General features: G+C 32.7%; 1 protein-coding gene across 1 annotated transcript; it reads right to left on the bottom strand.

Annotated features, from left to right (window-relative positions):
* Positions 1-10,035: 10,035 nt before the first annotated feature.
* Positions 10,036-10,464, bottom strand: LOC129218225 (uncharacterized). Its single transcript, XM_054852448.1, has one exon. The coding sequence runs from the start codon at positions 10,462-10,464 to the stop codon at positions 10,036-10,038; it is 429 nt and encodes a 142-aa protein (XP_054708423.1).
* Positions 10,465-22,313: the final 11,849 nt, after the last annotated feature.

Genomic DNA, 22,313 nt, shown 5'->3' with positions numbered 1-22,313 from the left:
AAAATTTCCATTTTTTCCAAATTTTTCCGGAAAAAACCGGTAAAAAAACGGTTTTGTTCCACCACTTCAAAATTTCCGGAAATTTTACATCTCTATGCAGGACACAAAACTGCTGTTCCGCGGAATGACCCAAGTTCAACCCGAGTCCAAAAAGAAACAATTTAATTCGTTTCGTGGACTTTCTCTGCCAGTTCTCCAACGGTAGTTCACAGTCAAATGATAGATAAAGGACCCCCTTATTGCAGACTGAACAGTTGATTCACTTCTTCAGATATACCAGCATTTCTTCTCGAATGAACAAATTACTCATCTGCTGATATAAAAACGCAACCACATGCTGGGTTTATTTAATGATAAAGATATAATGTCAAACTTAACTCCCCAGGTTTCACACAGCAAACATCTTCCAAGTTATTTGTCGTTAGTTAGTAAATGAATATTATTCAAGCATGACTTAAATAAGAAATGATTTTGACGTAATCTAAAATTAAAACATTGCAATATGATTATTTCCTATGTGAAAAATGAAAAAAGTACATGCCTGAGGAAATTTGAGAAATTATAGACAATAAAAAATGTACATTTTTTAAACGTCTTTTACTAATTAACTAATCAGTTGTTTCCCAATTTAAAGTTAATAGCAAACTTAAGATTAACTCAATGGTTCCCAAATTGCTACGAGTCGTGGCACCCCCTGAAGAATTCGAGTTTTCATGCCATGGCGCTTCGCGGTATCTATCGCTTCTCTCTGTGGAACCCCAAGGTGCCACGTTTCTTACTTTGGGTACCACTGTCTTGTACTATTTGCCCCAATGAAGTATTCAAATGAATCTTCCCCAGGAAAAAAAGTGCATATTTTATCAAAAGGATTAAAGTCAGTCATAATAACTTTACTGCATTAGAATGATTCGCCAGTATTTCACCACCAGCCAGTAGTTGACCACTCGAGCACTAACATGTACAAAATAAGAATAACTAAGTAGATATTTCAAATTTGATTGCTGGCTCTAATTTATACCTTCTCATGAACTACTCGGTTCTAATTTATAGTTATAAGTCAAGTTTTAATTGGACGTTATGCCGGTGCACTTACAAAAACATCTGGAAAGTTTCAAGAAATTGTCATGAGATGAAATGTTTAATCGCAATTCTCGAAGTTAAATTTAAATCTACACCTAAATTTTTGATTTTTTTACATTTTCGAAACAACATAAATACATGTTACCTACTTTTCTTGTTTTCTCATTGGCACATGTTCGACTTTAGCACAGATTTAGACTCGGTTATGAGATGCCTCTTACTTTGAAACAAGTAAAATGTCCTCGACTCCTAATATATATGACCACTAGAAGTGTTAAACTTATCCCCAAAACTCCGTAGTACAAAATCTATAGGGTGCTTATAAACTCTTGCACTGATAAAGCAATTCATTGAAAATAAGAAAAAAAACTCTTTTTTCACTTTTGTCTTTATCTCAAATTTTTTCGCGACTTTAATACACTTCTACATGGGCACCTTTCTTAGTTCTGAGAATATTTAAATGATTTTCAGCGATAGGAATCAACGTTGCAAGAATTTACTTCTTGGGCGGTAAATTCTGGCCTTTTCATTTCAGCTTTTCTCAGGGCTGTCATTTTTGAATTGGCAACGTGTGTTAAAATCACATGTTCTGGAGGATTAACCGTCTCTACATTTTTCTTTCATAGACGCCATTTTCGATTCTCGATGCCAGCGCCACCTACATGCCTTTAGCTAATAATGCGCTAATAAGAAAAATTCATAATAAGATAAGGTTCAAAACAAAAATAGAGCTATGTATAACTCATTAACTGATTTAAAGAAAAATGTTTCCTTATTAGAGCAAGACTTTATAATCACCTAGTGTTTAAAAGAAACGTCGATAACTTTGTACACAAATACTAAAACCAAAACAGTACATCGTGATTACGATTGCAATGCCCAAAACAGACATAGAATTTTCAAATAATTGATTTGAGGTTAACAAAGTGAATCTTCATCACTGCTAAACAGAGAGGGCCTAAAAGTAGTCTGTTATCTTTGTTTGTGAACCGCTCTGTTTTACACTGATAAAGAGGATAGCTTTGTGATCTCCGAATTGACTCTTTGTTGATTTCAAGCCTATTTCCCGTCTTTTTTAATTGTACTATTTTACGCTGCGTCATGTTCTGTCTCAACAATGCACTAATATTCTTAAATATTATTACTTAATAATTACATTATTCTTAAGCATTACATATATTTCATCGCTGCTCTAGATGCATATATTCTTAAACATCACATTTTCAAGGTTGCTTGAAAACAAAAGTCAAGAAAACACAGGAAAAAAGTTTTTTTTTTTCTCTGACACCGCACTGCGGTAAAAGAAGTGCCATAGCTCAAAAAAAAAAAAAAAGCGGTGAGGACAATCAAGGTTTTACGCAACAATACTTTTAACTATTTTATTCTTAAATACAGCACTCAAAACATTTATAATGTTGAGGGTACTGGTTGTTTCTTGAAGTCTAAATTAATAGTGTGTTTTTAAGGTTCGAACCTTATTCTTTTAAATTATGATACTTTAATGATGATGTAATGTTCCTAGGAATTAAACTGCTTGATTTGTTGCTTCCATTACTTACATGCTTAGTGTATAGCTTGAGGTCTTCAACAGCATGAAAAATAACCTGGAATGTGATAAATTGAATAAATACATGATTTTATAGTTCAAAGTGCACAAGTCATGAAATATAAAAACACTTTACTTTCCATATCTAGAAAATTTATGAGAAAACAAAAAGTTCCGTTAAAAGTTTTAAATCACTCATATTCGAAGACATTGTAACCCCCCATAAAATGCGTTTAAAATATAAATTCACCAACCATGCTCTGATACAGTCTGAGTAAAAACTTTAAGGCTAGTAAAATTTTTTGAAAAATTGGACACATCTTTAACTGAGGATCAAAACATAATTTGATTGATAATTATTATCCTTAAATACAAGTAAAGAAGGCAAAAAAATCATTTGTAATTATTTCATTATCAGAAAATATTACAGGTCAGCATTTGAGCCTGAGTAAAATCTTTAAGGCCAGCATAGAAAAAAGCATAGGAAGAAAAAAATAGAGACATTTAGAAGCTTGTGTAGAAGCAAGTTCTTCGAATTACTTGAAATATTCTTGTTTTCGTTAGTGAAACAAGTTTTTGACAAAGTTCGGGATCTATTTTATACCATTCATCTTCGACAGTAGATTTCAGCTTTATTAATGAGGTAAAATGTCTCAAATTTGCATAAACTCGTCTTGCTATGTCGCCCAATAAGATCTCGATTGGTTTGAGACCTGGAGACTTAGCTGGCCGTTTCAAAGTTTCAACATTGTTTACTTGGAAACAATTTTTTGTACTGTTACTCGAATGGATAGTTGTATCGTCTTGCTGATATTTCCCATGTTTTCCAGCAATAAACTCAGCATTTAGTAAAAGATGACTTGCGAGGACATTTTGTTTTTCTTCTGAATTCATTTTACCTGGAACAAACGCAACTGGGCCCATACCATTGTAAACAAAGCACCCCCAAGTTATGACAGAGAATCCATCTAATTGGCGCTTTGAAAATATTTCTTTTACTTTTCGTAAATCATGCCAATAGTACATATATCCATCTGATACTTTCATATTCAACTTCTTTTCATTAGAAAAAAATATATCTATCCATTGGTTATCCTAGGTCATGACTTTCTGGATAAAGTTCAAATGCTCTATTTTGTGCCGATTCAATAACTGAAGCTTAGCCAATTTTACTGCTCGAATAAAACTTTTACACCTTCTAATTCACTGTTAAAACTACAGGTTGCATTCGGCACCTTTCAGGGGTGAAACGCTTGTTCACCAGCGGCACCTAATACGGAGCCAAAATTGCACCTCTAACTAGGGTGAAAAACAAGCACCTTTTAAAAAATAGGCAGCCGGGGTGAAAAGAATGAATCTTCGGAGAGAGGAATGGCACCCTTACTGTAGATCCTCCTCCCCCCTCCCCCGTATTGTGTGCGTTTTTGAATACAGTTTAGTATTTTTTTTTTAAATAGTTTTGTTTTGATTCATGATAGTCTACGTCTTGCATACTTTTCACATTGCATGAATTCAGTACTGGAAATGATTAAAACTTGTAATTACAGCAATTGATCATATTTCCGAGTTTTCAACATAGTTAAGAAGTGCTCATTGCTTTAATTCATCTGATCGTTCTCTACGTCAGTGTTTCTCAATCTCTTTTGATCCACGGGTCGGTAAAAGCAAATGAAAAACATTGCGAACCTGTGAAATTTTTATCCTTTTCTTAAAAATAAATAAAATGATTATAATAACTCTCGGGACGGTAAAAAAAACTTGGAAAAAATTCTGCGTACTGATGAGTTTTTTTTTTTTTTTTTTTTTTACAAAGAAATATTAAAAATGAATAAAACAATAAATATCTAGACTTTATTTGGTATCAAAGAGTTGTCACAAATATATTTATTCAGAGTCACAACTGACTACAACTGTATTTATGTCGAGGACTGCATACTAAGTGCCTTGCCTCCATTATTTTATATACCGATAGATGGCAGCACCATCACCAGATCGATCAGTTAATGAGAATTTAGAACTAGTCCAGGAGCTAATAGCTACCTGGTGCTAGCACCCCCAGAGGTATCGTTTCACTTGGAGGACATTGAGACCACGAGCATATTTAACGTCGCCCAGTCCCCTTTAATGACGACGGTGGGTCTTCGGCCATCGAGGTTCGAACCCAGGACCCTCCGGTCCCGAATCCGACACTCTGCCGATCGGGCTACCACGGCCCCACAAATATATTTAAAGTTAAAGACGAGTAATTATTTGAATAATCATAGTTAAGTTAATGATCATTTGTGAGAAATAACCGCACCGAAAGTAAAGTGTAGAGGTACTTATGAATTATTTACATGAAGAGCCAAAAATATTCTGGGATATTAAAGTTACGGAAAACAAATTCGTTTCTCAAACGTTCAAAATTTCAATCAAAATAACAATAAAATGAAATGCGCATGAAATTTTTCGACAGTTTAAAAATTTAAAGAAATTCCTAACGCTATCGAAATATTAAGCGCTAACAGGAAATGATTCAAACACTTAAACGAAAAAGCAAAAGAAAAAGCTAGACGGAGAGAGATTTCTTTTTTATTTTTGCGCTCGCTGTTGTGTAGTAATCTACGAAGCACAAGAATCATTTTTATTTAGGTTCTCACTTGTTGATTATTGATAATCTTATTGCGGTTATTATTTTGGTGATTAAATGTTGCTTATCGAGTTACTCAAGAAAATAATGATATATATTTTTAGTAGCGTTTTGAATGATGGAAATTTCACGACAGTAACGGTAAACTGAAAATCAACAACTAACGGTACTACGGTATCATAACGGACTAACGGTAACTGAAAAGCATTAAACGTACTTTTAACTATGTTTGAAGGCCCTAAAAACTACAAAGTGATCAAAAGCCGTACTTACTTGTTATTTTAAAGAATTATCCTAGAAAAGTTGAGATTTAATCGAATAGTGTACTTCATTCTATGTGAAAGACATAGAAGCCACGCATAGATGCAACCTATTATTCGTCCGCCATATTGAAGTGGTTTAATGGTGAATGTATGCCGGAAGCGCATGCGCCAGCAAGTCATTTTGAGATTGCTTACTGTTTTGGCACCTCTGTCTACGATTGTCTGCTGTTTTCGCACCCCTGCTCTACTTCCTGGCTAGTATTACACCCTTGGGCACCATGCTTTCACCTTAGGGGGAATATATTCACTCGTCTGGAACCTCTGGTTATAACAGTGTTGTGTTATGTATCGTCAATTGACAAACATTTAAGCCTTTCGTCTGAATAAGTTTCTCGGTTGAGTACTTTCCAGTTGATGAAAGTTTGCAAACTCTTCTTTCATAACTTGAGGACAAAGCTCTAGGTCTTCCACCAGTGTTCCTTTTACAATAATTATCTTTCAATCTTAAAAAAATATTGACTGCAGTCTTCGATCTTCTTATTTTTTTCGCAAAAGTACAGCTACTCATCTCCGTTGAAGAAAAAGCTTCAGTCTGCCCTCATTCATGACCAGATAACTTCTTACCGTTCGACATCTTCACAAAGAGCGCCAAAACTTCAAAGAAATTAATGAAAAAGTTACAAGTTGAAAGGTTTCCACATTCTTATTAACTACTGTGATATTTATTACAGTAAATGTACATGTAGCTTTTAAAAAATACTAGCGTCCTTAAAGTTTTCACTCAGGCTGAAATACTAACTTTGAATATATCACTGTTTTTCTGGTAGTTGCAGGCTTCACAAAACCTGTCTATTGCGTTATTTCTTACAAATGAACATTAATAATTAATAATTCAATAATATTAAAATCCTTTCAATTTCATTTTTCCGTTTTCTCATTTTTTTTTTATACTGGCCTTAAAGTTTTTACTCATGCTGTACGTATTGAAAGTTTTCATGTGTCCTGCTTTATATTTGAATATTTTAGAACTTCTATTTAGTTTCTATATTTAGCCGATTTTTTTTATTTGGGTCCGAACTTAGTACAAGCTTTGAGCATGACACATCATCGTGGACACATTATATTGCTATCTTATCCTTTTCATCTTGTGCTAAAAGCGGATAATTGTGAGCATGTGGTTATCAGAGGAGAAAAAAAATGACAGTAGATATAAATTGAAAGCTAATGGAACGTACAAAGGCAGAATTTCTATAAAACATTAAAATTCCAGAAAGTTCTAGTTCCTTAGCTTTTATAAAAGCGGAATTTTTCCGAAACAAAAATTGCCATTAAGTTTATATTTTAAACACATTCAACAACAGGTGAATTCCAGGAAAAAGGAGACATGGCATTTGAATTTTAAAAATTAATATTCTGTCACTTGCCATATATCATTCTCTTTAGAAATAAATGGGTTTCTTGAATCTTAACCTGTTTTTCCCAAAAAGTTTGTTGACTTTTAGAAAATCAAGTGCAAAATCAAGTTTACTCTTTGTGTTTTTACGGAGCAAAAAAAAAAAAAAAAATTTTTTTTGTTACATACTGTAGTTTCAACAAACTTGTTAGCAGCATATAATATTTAGGTTAACTTTTAAATTTTAAATGTCAAGTTAAACATTTGAGTAAGTAATTTAAAATTCTTTTTTTTTTCAACCATGAAATAGGTCTATTACTAAGGTGACAATTTGATGTCCTTCCGTTACCAAAATACTATATCTCAGTTAATTCACCAGGAACCTATTGTGTATATACTTTTTTTTTTTATTTTTGCAAAGCAGAATTATGTTTATTGTCAAGGAGAGGAGGCATAGTTAATATTTTAACATAGATTTAATTTATATGGTTTTTAATGGTAACGGAAGGACATTTAACTATAAGCTGTTTCAAGGTAAAATTATAGAATTCTAGTACAAAACAAACTATTATTTAAATTTAGTAGTCACATTTAAAACATATATGATTATTATTTGTACACAAATTATTTGTGCTTTTATTTAAAAATTAAACTTTTATTTAGTTTTTATAAAAACTGTTTTGTAATTTTATTTCTTCTATCGTATGTGATGAAAATCATGATAACTACACTTAAAAACTCCTGAGCATGGGAAAATAATTTTGGTGTGACATGTTTGTGATATGACAAGCCGATTCAAGCAGAAACATTTGCTTAAAAACTTGAAATTTATATTGGAACAATACAATATTTTTTGAAACTGCTTTCAGGTTTGTTGCCACAAGTCACAGAAAATGATGGTTGAGAGCATTGATTTAACCGTTAAACGTACTGCGAAGAGATCCGTAACTTCATAGACAAACTTTCAAAAAGATGGAGAAAAAAGGATCCAAAAATATCCATTCTCATCTTGACACATAAAATATGCGCTATTTGAATCCTGTAACAAGTTATGTCATTGAATATATTTAGTACTTCAACAAATTGAAGGAGATTTCACTTTAAAGTCAACAGACTGCCTTTGAAAGCCAATAAATAATGTTAAAAATGAAGATACAGCTGATTAAAAAACACCTAATCATAGGAATATGCCAAAGGATTCATTAACGTTTGGACAACTTTTGCTAGTTGGATTTAAGCGAAAGAAATAAACAAAGAGCAATGTTGCACAGGTACTTCATATAGAAGATGAAGGAATAGAAATAACTTGTTTGAAAATGCATAATAATGTGGGAATGATCTTCGTGTTTGCCGAGAAAGAAAATAAATGTTCTACGGATTATGATGAAATTATTTGCATTTAAAGAATTCAGAATGTACCAGTTGGCTCAGGCATTAGATACCATTGTTTAAGACTACTGTATTTTCTGAATAAATGTAAGTTGCAATTTACGAAGTTTAATTGTTGACTTCTTGTCCTTCCGTTACTGTCTTTCCGTTGCGCTTAAAAATACAAAATTCATATGCTTAAAATAATTATTTTTTAAAACTAGAGGTCAAATTGTAATGATTGAACACTTAAGTATGTGCTGTAATTTTTATTGAATTTTCCCTTTTGTAGTTCAGCTGAACTTTTGGGGAGAACATGATAGCGTGAAAATCATGTCACAAAAATGTACTTCCGTTACCGTTTTCTAAATTTGATTTTAAAAAAAAGGTTACTAACAAAAATTTCATAGCTTCGGCTTTTTTAGCAACTTACTATAATGTGTATAAAAGACTATGCATCAGTTTTTTAACAAATTATGTATTTTGATATGCTCACAGACAGGAATGCATCGATTTTTTTTTTTTTTTTGTAAAACTGTCCTTCCGTTACCGCTGTTTTCACCAATAATTTTGCCGTAGTAAAAAAACAGACTGAGCGGTACTACCAACTATTTGAACAAGTTCATTAGTGTGACGCACTGCACACGAGGAATTACTATATATGCTCGTACTTAAACCAGCTACGTACAGATTAATTCGCGTTTCAAATGAATCTTGTTTTCGCGGAGAAAGGATGGCTAATTGGGAAAAACAATCTGAAATTTTTGCGGAGGTAGCAGGTCAGCAAAGGTTATGTTATAATTTGGTGAACATTCGGCGATATATCGCCAAGCTTTTGGTCGACAAGTTTTGTCGCCTTTTTTTTTTTTTTTTTTCAAGTTTTGACATCACAAGTTTGGAGCGATTTTTTTTAAATAAATAAATAAATAAATAAATAAATAAATATATATATATATATATATATATATATATATAATATATATATATATATATATATATATATATAATATATATATATATATATATATATATATATATATATATATATATATATATATATATATATATATAATATATATATATATATATATATATATATATATATATATATATATATATATACTCAAGAGCCAAAACATTATGACCACCTGTCAATAATGAGTTGGCCCACCTTTGGCGCGCGCGCGCAACACAGCTTCAACCGCCTTGGCATGGATGCCACAAGTCCTTGGTAGATGGCCGGAGACAGATTGTACCAGTTGTCACGCAAATCCGAGATATTGCGAATTGGTGGTCTTTGAACTCTGAGCTGCCGTCCCATGAGATTCCAAATGTTTTCTATCGGATTGAGATCCGGTGAGTTAGGTGGTCAGGACATTAACTGGAATTCAGCATCAGGTTCCTCGAACCACTCCAACACAATTTTAGCCTTGTGACACGGGGCGTTGTACTGTTGGAACATTCCATTTCCAGCTGGAAAAACAGAGGACATGTATGGGTGCAACTGGTCCACAATGATGTGTAGATACCCTGTGGCATTCAGGGTCTGCTGTACCACAACCATGTTTCCCAGTGACGCCCAAGAGAACATCCCCTAAAGCATAATACCGCCACCACCGGCCTATGTATGACCTACTGTACATTGAGGGAGCAACTGTTCGCCCGGAAGACGGCGTATCCTGACACGGCCATCGTCGTGATGCATGACAAAACGTGATTCATCTGACCAGGCAACTCTCTCCCACTGATCCATGGACTAGTCGCGATGTTCCCGGGTCCAGCGCAGGCGCAGTTGGCGGTGACGCTTGGTCAGCAAAGGCACACGAGTGGGACGTTTACTGCGTAGCCCCATATCCAACAGTCTCTGCTGAACAGTATGCTCCAATACTATTCTACTTGGCCCTGCATTGTATTGGGCTGTCAGCTGAGCAACTGTCTGGCTCTGGTTTTGCTTCACCATGCGAGACAGTCTCCGACGACCTTTCTCTTCGATAGTGTGTGGACGTCCAATACCATGTCGTCTACTGCTGGTTTCACCGTCATTCATCCACTTTGCATAAGTTCTAACAACTGTAGGTCGCGAACAACCCACGAGTCGTGCAGTTTCTGAAATACTTGTTTCGAGCCTTCGAGCCATTACAATCTGCCCTCTATCATAGTCGCTTAGATCCGCAGCCTTTCCCATCACACACAAAAGTTAAGTGAAAGAATGATTCTTCAGACTCTCCAGCAGCAGTTAAATACCACTTCCACCTGATCACGTATATATATATATATATATATATATATATATATATATATATATATATATATATATATATATATATATATATATATATATATTATATATATATATATATATATATATATATATATATAATTGTTTCATTAAATTACTGAATTTAATGTCATACTTACATGAAAAAAAAAAATATATAAATATCATCGCCTCAGAACAACAGTACAGATATCTTACTATTGTTTTGAGGCGATGATATAAACATTTTATGTTTTGTTTTTTTATTACATTAGTAAATTGAATGCCATACTTGACATTATTAAATAGCATCCAAAAGTGAAGGCACTGACGCGGAAGAATAGCGCGTTATGCTGATAGGGTGGTGTGCAAGTTAAAATCCGGGCATATCTCAAAAAACCAAAAGTTAATTCAAAGATATTCAATCCCAATTACACTTTAGAAAAATATCTTAGAAAGCCCTAATTTGAATTTGTTATTGCTTTACTACGCATTGATTTGTAACTTTCTTAATACCTTATAATCATCTTTTATTTAAATATAAATGAAAACCTTTCATTTTCTGTTTTTCCATTAAATTAGTGAATCGCATGCCATACTTAATTTTATTGAATAGCATCCGGCAAAGAAAAAACCAAAAATTAATTTAAACACATTAAATCCCAATTAAACTTTTATAGTATCTCAGAATGTAGAAGCGTAAATTTTAATTTATTATTATTGCTTTTACTTTATTTCTTGCTTTACTACGCATTACTTTGTAACTTCTTTAATACTTCATCATTATCGTTTTTGCTTCATTTTACAAAGTAAAGGAAGTATTGTATTAGAGAAAAAAAATTCCCTCAAATTTCATCCTAATTTTCCATTTCACTCATCAACGAATGAATGTTGAGTGGTTTTTTTTTTTTTTTTTGACTCTTTCTCATGTGCATATATGTCTAGGAACGTATGGACGCCCGAAATATCCATTTGACCACCAACGAGTGAATTACCACGATTTTTCTCGTGACGCTTGTATGTGCTCATGCATGTACGTATGTATGTATGTACGTATCTCGCATAACTCAAAAACGGTGCGTCGCAGAAAGTTGAAATTTGGTATGTAGACTCCGAGTAGGGTCTAGTTGTGCACCTCTTCTTTTGGTTGTATTCGGATGTTCTAAAATGGGTCTTTTACATCGTTTTGGGGGAAAATCACTGCTAATATCAATGCAAACTCCGTTGATGTTAGACTTGGTGAAAACTTATCTTATATCGGCAAGCTTTTAGCCGCCAATTTGGCGACAAATTTGGCACTTTTTTTTAATTCGGTTTCCATTTGGCGCTATTGGTATTGTTTTGGGAGTTATCCATTGAATCAAGTTAAAATAGTCGATATTGAAAAAAATTAATCTCAGTAAAATGCTTTTTTTTTGCATCGGTTCATGACGAATTAGAAGTGAAAATATTTAAAGTGTTCCCTTGCTTACTCCAAGGGACTATTGTCTTTAAATTGGTGTAAAAGGAAGTCACGTGATGTGCACATCCGCTCGTTTGTATGAAAGCGAAAAGGTGTATAGAAAAGATTTTTTCGGTGCTTTTATTCCACCAAAATGTGTAACGCTGTTTTTATTATGTCATATATAAAGCACTTGGAAGAAAAGGGGTGTAAATGAAAAAATTTTATTTGCAGAAAACTAGTACAAATGGTAGTTGAAACTGTTCTGTGCCAGGAGACGATAATAGTACAACTGCAGAAAGTGCTGCGATACAGAGTGACTTAGAAAAAAAATTCAATGAAAGCCTACCAACGGTTCGATCTTTGTTTACATGTCCTTCAACACTTTTAAATGGCACTTACATTGATATTAGGCAATCGAAATGACTTTATCCCGTGCATTCATCCGCAAGATAATTTGTTTCATACTGCTTAATCGAAGAGGGCGCAGTGTGAGTTGTATTGGGCATACGGTAGTGGAAATGATTTTGTCCGTAATCTGAAGTAAACAGTAAAAGGATAAGAGTACAAAGGATAAAAATATCTTCTTTATACTGTGTAAGTTGTGATGGGGATAGGATAGAGGAGTCGGCACCGGCTGATATCAGTACGGTCTTTGATCAGTATACGTGGACAAAACATTTTGTCTGCGATATGAAGCAAGAGTAGAAGGTTCGGAATATATAGGATCAAAGTATCCTCTATACTCAGATCTTTCGGGATATAGAGGATTATCATTGGATATCATTTTTATTCTAAGAGCATTAGTTTTAGAGAAATTTGAGCGTCAAGGTACGGAGAAATAATAACATAGTACTTCACAACGTTCACTCACGACATGAAAATAACCTTTGAAAAAAAGAATGACGTGTGGTCATTTTTTAAAACTATTTTAGTTAAATTTTTTATCAGCATCTTATATAAAAAGAGTTACGTGCTATAGAATCATTATTTCTTTAAACTGAAAATCGATTGCACGTATAAGAAGTAACATTTGTTTAATCCATGCTAGAAAAACAAGGTTGGCAATATTTTGGCAGCTACAAAAAGTAAAAAGCGATTGAGTACCCACAAATTATCTGACGCGGGGTCTTTTATCTCTTTTTCGTAGCAATCCTTATTTTTTCTTTTGAATCAATCACTATCAAAAATTTATAGACGCCGACAAGTAAAACCCCTGCTGATTAAAATAAATAGAAAAAATAAGTTTTATAAGGAAAAGCTTGAGCATAGGAAAAGGTTCGATTTTATTTTATTATGTTTTATTTATTTTTTTTTTCGTGAAAGTTAAGAGTTTTTTATAACTTAAAAATGCTCTAAGTTTTACTCTTGATATTCTTCAAATATTTTACAGTTTTTTTTTAGGTTACAGTTAAGAAAAGATTCGAACTATTGCAGCAAAGGCAATGGTTCTTTTTTCATATAGGGGAAAAGGAGACACATATGAGCACGCGGCACATGTGAACATAGTATGTTTTTTTAGGATAACGTCAAGCAAAAAAATCTATAAAAATTCTCAAGTAATGACAGTATTAGCCCTACTCCTTAACCACAGTTTCAGAGTTCCAGTTTATGTTCCTGTAGTGACAGCTTCTTTGTTTTAGCAGATACTCACTGTAAAAAAAATCCGAAACGTTACTGGTTATTTCCGTGGAACGTCTCGGGATTTCACACGTTTTCACCTATTTCCCTGTAAAAACAAGTATCATCACAAAAAAGTTTCCTGAATCGCTACAAGTTGCACGGGTGCAGACTTTTCACTGTTGTGGAAAATATTTTTAGCAACCAGTTTAAAAATTGAATGAGCGTGTTTATTAAGTGTATCAGCCTAAGGTTTCTTACGGCGTGTCCAGATTGACTAAGCTCCCAATGAGAGCGAAAATGTCGATGGATAGCTACAGCTTTGCAAGGCAGGAATTGCAGGCAAGAGATATGCTTGGTTCCTTCTTGCATAGCTTTGGCCGTGGTCGCTCTGGTTTTTATGGATATTTTCTTGGTAAATTAGGAAGGTTCTAATCAATTACACTAAACCTACTTAATTTTTCTAGAAGGTTCTAGAGACATGACTGGCTTTAACAGGGCAGATTTCGCACATCTTTATAAAGTTTGAAGGTTAATTTCAGAAAGGTTACTGATTTTTAGCGGAAAGCGTTCCTGGTTTTTCCAAGATATGTTACTGGAAGAAATTGGGCACATCAGCTGCCCATTATTTTCCAGGAACGTTTCTGAATCGTTTTTACAGTGCTGATGCTCTTTTAGCACTGTCTTCTTCATGTAAAATAATTTATGCTCATATTTTAAATTTAATTATTGCAAAACATTATACGAACATTCACGTAAATTTATGCCAGTGTTTAAATTTTGTAATTAAATTAAAAATTCTTTATTTTTGAAAATTAGTTCTAAGGTAGATGACGAGGCACTTGTGAACACAACATGTACGGGCACATGTGAACAGTTCCCATATCCTCACCGCAATATAAATTTTAGTGTAGGTTTATAAGTGTTAAAGGGATGTAAAGATTTATAATTATTATTTTGCTGCAATAAGTTTGTAAATTTACTGTTAATTATTAGTACATAATTATTAATTATTTATTTTATTATTTTATTATTTTTTAATTTATTTTAATTCTGTAATTACTAAATAGTTGACCAAAAGTTTAGTGGTTTATAATATTTGCAAGGAAATAAAGATAAAATATTTTCCTTTAACAAAAAACTGAAGTTTAGAATAATTTTAAAATTCATCATCATATTCTGTATGAAGCTTAACCGCACTATACAAGAGTAACAAGAATGAACTTCATACAAAAAAATATTTTTTGTACTGTTTAGTCTTATAAGATTTTTTCTTGTCGATCCAGTGATTAGAACATGCCATGAAACTTTAAAATTTGACAGTGAGCAGATTTAAATAATTCGGAAAAAATATTTTCTGAATGACAGTTACTCTACAATTTATACTGTACAAATCAGTTTTAATTAACAAAGTATAGGTTACAAACCCTTGAATGTAATTGGTATATACGTATATGCTTCATTATAACGAGGTTTTCGTTGAAATATGATGCTCGTTCTGCATTTTTCAATCGTGTTCACATGTGCCCCAAGCTTGTTCACATATGCCTCCCTATAGGGGCACATGTAAACAATCGAAGACATTTTTAAAGCATTCCATAAAGTAAAGAAATATATTTTTTTAATATCTGAAAAAGTTACATGGCCCAAAGAAAAGACTTCAATCATAGGGACCCTTTTTCTGTGAGAAATTGATAATGTTTTCTGCGAAATTAAGAAATGATTAAAAACTTTTCATACGTGCTCCATTTTCCCCTACGTTAGGAGAAAAAATATATTTTTCCTTTAAAAATCCTTTTTTAATGTAATGAAGAAGGTTTTCAAATAATTTTTTTTTCTAGAGATTATGTAAAGTGTTGTCACATTTTTTTAATAATGCAGATGCAATTCAGATGCCGATGTTATAACGAAAATAGTACAGATTTTTAGCTATTTTTAAAACATGTTGAACTATGTGTACTATTAAGAAAATGTACTCTGTATCTGATATAAAAGTTCTTATCTAAAAAATAACAGCTTGAATGTTTTCGAAATACGCAATAAAAATAGCATAAGCACATAATGAGTATATTTCACACGCCGTTTTGCTTTCCAAATGACTTTTTTAATATTTCCAATTGAAGGAGTTGTCAGCTATAACTCGTTAGATCACTAAGCAAGTTCTGGAATTTCGTTTTCTTTTTTAATAATTATTAAATTATTGGACTATATGCAAAACTTCCTATGTGAATTTCGTCAATTTTCAATAGCCGTGGGATATCCGTTTGAGTTTTCATTATAAGGTTATTGCTTTACACGCTGACTATGCAGCTGGCGGTTTAAGGTATGCAAACGTTGAATGTATTCATATTTATTTTATTGCGTAAGAGGCATAATAACCAATCTGTCCTTGATATATTTTTATTTTTATCTCGTAGTGTACGGTATTTATACCGTTGAACTATAGAAAAACTGAAATAACTGTCTGAGGATAAAATTGCGAGTCGGTTTATTCTTACCCTTTGATTAGGTGCGAAGATAAACGATCTAGATTTGAACTGGGCATGGTCAAGTAGTTAAAAATATTTTTAACACATCTAAACATATGCAATAATGACGTCTACAGAAGATGCCATTTATTCCATGTGTTCCTTTTGAGTATGATATCTTTAGACGCCACCCGTTTCAACTGCAATTGTAGAGTAACGTCTTCGAGACTTAATTCTCTGTCAAAGGAAGACTTTAAAAATCACCACAGGATTTTATGTATCCCTACTAATCAATAGCAAATACATTATAAAATGTTTTCAATACAATGTTGCAGTGCAGTATAGTTTTGAGGAAAGAAAATCATTCGGTAAACAATAAAAGAAATTTAAAAAAAAAAAATGTGTTTGTTGAGGATTTGAAGTTAGAAAGAGGAATTAAAACAAAAAATTAAAATTAAAAAAAAAACCGTTACATCAAATATTGGTTTTAGTAAAAGTCAAGATCGAGTAATAAACTTTTAATATAAATATATAATTATTTCTGTAGAATCTTAAGAATTCTTTCTTTGATGCGAAGAGAAAGAGTTTCGGTAAAAGTTAGAAGAACCCTGTTACAGTACAAGCGAAAATAAAATATTTAAACAGCTCAAGTGGCAAAAGATGGCAGATAGTACTTTCTTAACAGTAAAAAATCAAGAAAATCAAGCATTGAACTATGTTGAATACGAAGTAAGTAGTAACAATATTTACTGAGCTTAGGTAAAGTTAAAAATATAAGAACATTTATGCAGTCCTAACTAAACGAACACCCAGCATTCAGTTGAACGAGCATGAAAATTATTCTGGGAAAGTAAAGCTTATCATGTGACGTACAGATCGATAGAGCTTTCAAAGAAAGTTATTCAAACCTGTTTTTGTCTTTCACTAACTTTTTTTTAAGTTTACGATTCGCAGAAAAAAATATTCCCGACTTAATAATTTTTATTTCAGTAGTTTTCTATGGAAATTTTACTCTTTTTACGATGTATTTCCAGCTAAGTAAACATTATGCTGCATTGAACTAATCACACATTTTCCGCAAATTTTCTTCTCATAATATTTTCACAGATTTTTATCACTTAATTCTATGTACAAATATTTAGTTTCGTATGTTTGCTGTTTGTAAGCAGTTATTCACTTAGTTGACTAAAATGTATTTATTTATTAAAAACATAATTGTTTCTCTACTTTCCCGTAACAGCTTACAAAAAAGATTATATGAGGTAGTGAGAAGCAAAGGGATGCAAGTGGCAAAATTAAAAATTTGGAGATAATCAGTACAAATGGTAGGTGAACCCCTTCTCTGTCTTGGGGCAAGAGATAGTACTAGTAGCCCTGGTAGGTGCTGTTGTGCAGCGTGATTTAGAAAAAAAAATCAATGAAAGCCTACCTAGGACGTAATCTTTATACGCGTTTTACTCGAAACTTGAAAATGTCCACTTATATTCCTTTGCTTCTCACTGCTTCATATAAAAAAAAAGTTACTTTTAGCATGAAAAGGGTTAATATCTACTAAATATACCTCTAAAAAAACACGTCAAAAATGCAACTACAAAAAAATAGTTAAAAAAATACAATAGGTAAGAAATGTATTCGCGCTAGTTCCGGTGTGGAAATGGCAAACGTTAAGCAACTTGAAGAATATAAATGTGAGAAATTTTAGTTTGTAAAATTGTGCTCTGATGCGTGCAATATTTTTGAATATTTGAGGATTATTTTACGAATAAAACGTTAGTTCACTACTACGAAGTAAGGAGTGGAGACTGACATCAAGGAAATTGAAATGCAAATTTAGCCATCGTACTGTTTATAATAAAAGTATTCTATGGTAGTTTTACAAGAAAGTAGTTTTGCATTTCATCCGAAAAAATTTCAACCGAAACTCAAAATCCGGTTGACTGATGCACTTAAGCAAATGTATTATTAGTTTTTAAAATATTGTCATTTAATATTTCCACTCAAAATTTACTTCAAAATAACTGATTTGTAGGATACCTCACAATTAAGTACATAGACCTATATTATTAAGAGTATTACATGTTTTATGTACTACCGTTCAATAATTTCCATGTGCAATTAATGCACATGTTCACAAATATCTCGAGGAAAAAAAACAACTAACTAACTTTTGTCCCATAAAATGTAAGCTCCACCTGTCATTTTTTAATTATATCACCCATGCATTTAGGGGACCAGTTACAATTTGGTGAAAACAAAATGTTTTTTTACTATCCTTCATCGTAAATAGCATGGAATAGCTATAAGCATTAGAAAGTTTTTAAAACTAGTTTGTTTTCTATGTATAATTATTTTATAGATTCTCTTCAAAGTATTTTTTTATATTAACGAATACAGAAGCATTTATTTCAAAAATATTAATTTCACTGTCATGCTTTTGGCTCATAATAAGCAGATTTTTCCGCCTTGGTTTACCAAACTTTCAGAAAGCATTATATCAAACAAGATAAACATTGCACTTAAGTTTTAAAATAATTTTTTAAAAATTTGATCAAATATGAACATTAAAAGCAGTTAATTTGTTACTGCGCGCTTGTGAAAGATATAGCATTTTATAACTTCAAACATTTTGCAACCAAATGAATTTGGCAACCGATAAAAAAAAAATCCAGTTGCATTTTTTTAAAATATCGGTGATTTAATCAGCCAGATTTCAATTATTCTCGGATGGGGAATCGTAAGGGATATTTTACAAATAATCTGTTTTTGTCGCGATTCATACTGAGCTACTGCAGGTAAGCGTTGCAAATTTGCAAATGATCCCGCAAATATCATCGACTATCACAGAGTAATTTAAATGCGGCTCATTAAATCATCTATACTTTCTAAATTTTCAAAATTTTCTACTGAAGTCGTTTTCAAAGGTTAGGAAATTCATTTGGCTCATTTTGAAAATAATGAAATGCTATCTTAAGCGCATCCGCAGTGAACGCAAATTTCCAAATATTTGGCGTCAGTTCGTATTAATTTATAATACATTTTTAAAAACTAACATATCAATTACTACATACGGCCTTCCATTTCTTTCTTTTTTTCTTTTCTTTTCTTTCTGGGTTTTTTTTTTATATTAAGGGGGGAGGGAAACCAGTTTAAGAGCCGACATTTTAGTATTTTTCTTGAATTATTTTAACAGGAAAGAAATTGATAGAATTTCTTCAAACTCGGAGGATATTTTATTCATCACGTGAAGTACAACCTTGAAGTACAACCTTTGTTGTCGGCATCAAAGCTTGTTGTTGGTGGGCATTGCCGAAGTCACAATTTTTTATCTTTAATCATTACAATTTTTCTCTCTCGTAAACAACATGTTTTCAAAGAACATGAACCAAATTGTGATTTAAAAAAAAGTTGAAAATGGCATGGTTTTGAGGTATTTGATTACAATAATGTGTTTTTCTACCATTTTTTTCACATTTCTTGCATAAAAAAACTATTTTAATTAATATTACCATCCCAGAGTTAGGCTCATATGCAGTATAATTGAATAAAGAATATCCATGCAAATTTTCAGAATGATTGGTCAATAACTCCTTGAACTAGAATACCCACCACTTGAAAAAAAAGTTTTTTCGAGTGAAATGCGTTTGGAAAAAAAAAACTTCTGTGAACGTTTTCTGATCTCCGCAGTCACTTAAGTAATTATAGCATTCGAACTAATCGAAATTTTTTCACTTAAATTTTGACAACACATTATTAAATAGTTTTACTAACATTTTATGACATTAAACAAAAGTGGATTTTTCGACGAGTCTAAACTGGTTTCCTCCTTTAATAAAGTATGGTTATTTATAGTATGATAAAGTTATATGTTAAATAAAAACAGTTTTTTTTTAATTAATTTCAATAGATCGTTTTTCAAACGTTTTAAGCCCTTGGGTCAACCTTTTTTTACCCGATAGTCACACTTCATATTAAAATGTTTTTCGCGGACCAGAAGACCTATAAATTTTTTAATATTCAAAACTTTTCTGAAAAACATGAAAAAATATGAAAAGGAAAGAAAATTACAAACGAAGAACTTTTATCAATTTTTGATGCTTTTCATCACTATATACGAGGGGGGACCCAAACAAAACCGGATTTTTGCTCTGAAATATTTATGTATCAATTTATTGACAAAATGTCTTTAGTCTCCTTCAAAGTATTCACCATTAGAGGCAATGCACGTGTCAATTCTTTTTTTAGACCGGTTGAACTCTTCTGGAACTCGTCAACTTTGATCACCCTCTGCGAAGCACTTTTGACAGCCATCAAAACGCTTCTCAGAATTTTTTTTCCTCCTCGGGAACAGAAAAAGATCACAGGGAACCATGTCTGTTGAGTACGGGGGACGAGGACTCCACCCCTGAGAGGCCAAGTAGCGGTTAATAGTGAAGGCCGGATAATTCCTGATTCAATAATTTTTGTCCTGAGCGTGCGAGAGTGTTATCATGGTGAAGGAACCATTCACCTGATCCCCCGCACGAGTTCCAACTTACTCCTGTTTCTCCTGAAATTTCGTCAATCGTAAAACGACGATTCTCGTTGATTTTTTCAACGTTTTCATCATTTCGAGACGCTGAAGGCGCAAAGAACGAGCATGATCATCAGCAATCATCTCACCCCGTTTAAATCGCCCAAACCACTCGAAAACTTGTGTACAGATCATAGAATCGTTCTTGAAAGCTTGTTGAAGCATTGGATAAGTTATTCCGTTGCCGACTTTTCAAGTATGAAGCAAAATTTCAAGATAACTTTTTGTTCTTTTAAATCTGCCATAAAGAGTTCGCCGGCGGAAATCAATGACACTCGAGAGTAACCAACACTATGGTCAGACGTTATCAACTACACTGATGCCACCTGCACAGCTGTTTTATGAAGGTCTCTACTTGAGCCATCTAGCTGGAGAACATTCCAATGCATATGGGATCGGCTGCGTGCTATTAGTCCGGTTTCTTTTGGTTCCCCCCTCGTACAGGCGTCCCTCATACAACAGGGTACCAAATTTGCGAGTATTATTACACGGTTTCAATATCACACGGTAACAAATTTGCGATTATTAAAACGCGGTTTTGATGTTACACGGTACCAAGTTCAAAACAATCGGATTTTTGAATTACCTCTATCAAACACAAATGCTTCGCAGAGGTCAGCTAGTAAATATTATTTTCTACATGTGCTTTTTTTTTTTCTTTTTGACAGCATCAGAACTTCGTCAATAGTTTTTCAAACTTCATACATAAGGCATTATTTTAAAGATTTTTTTGTAGCTTTTGGCAAAGAAAAAAAAAAGCAAACTCATATTGGAGTGGGTATTCGAAAAAATCGGTTTTTTCTACTTTTTGTTTAGCATTGCATTCGGGCAATAATGTATAGCACTTCACAAAAAAGACTGTATAGCAGAGTAAGTTAGAGCGTCGTGCGTCCATGGGTTTTACCGTTTCTAAATAAAGTCTTTGGGTTAATCTTAAAAAAAATAAATAATAGCTATCCAAGAATAGATAATCTAAACTTATTGCAGCATTCTGAACCACAGTATTACGTTTGCATTAAAATCAGAAAAGTGAACGTTTATTTTACCGTGTGGACTGGTTTTTAATACTTCGTTAAACTATATAGTTAAAGCGGTTTTTTTTTTCTTTTAAACCACCTTCGGTGACAAATAAACAAAGAGTGCACATTGCGGCTGTTTTTAGAAAATTTACCATTAAAAAAGACGGGTTTTTTTTAACTTCTGCTGTCAAACACGAATGCTACGGATGGGTCAGCTACTTTTATTAATTCCATCTGTTTTTCAGAAAACAGTATCTGAATATTGGACCCTAACTTAGTCACATTGCCACTAATCAAGTTTTTCGATTTGTAGAATTGAACAGAACACTGTTCCACGCAGATCAGCTTCGCGGGCCGAATGTGGCCCAAGGGCCATAGGTTAGGCACCATTGGTTTAAGAAATACATTTATATATATTTCGTTAATCATAAACCTCCTCTTGTCTTACTTTTTTCTGCAGCTTTAAGTAGCGAAACATGTATACTTCAAGAATATATGTATACTGCTTTTATAATTTAGTTAAATAATGAATGATTCAACATGTTCTTTAGTTTTATCTTTATTAAAAACAACCGGTTCGTCCCGAGCTTGTTCGGGTTGAAAAAAAGCTATCTATCTTTTAAAAAATATTATGCTGTAACTTTTTAATTTAAAGTTTA

Source organism: Uloborus diversus, chromosome 3, assembly GCF_026930045.1.
Source record: "Uloborus diversus isolate 005 chromosome 3, Udiv.v.3.1, whole genome shotgun sequence".
Classification (NCBI taxonomy): Eukaryota; Metazoa; Arthropoda; class Arachnida; order Araneae; family Uloboridae; genus Uloborus; species Uloborus diversus.
Note: the sequence above shows the minus strand (reverse complement) of the source record. Positions and strands in the feature narration are given on the sequence as shown.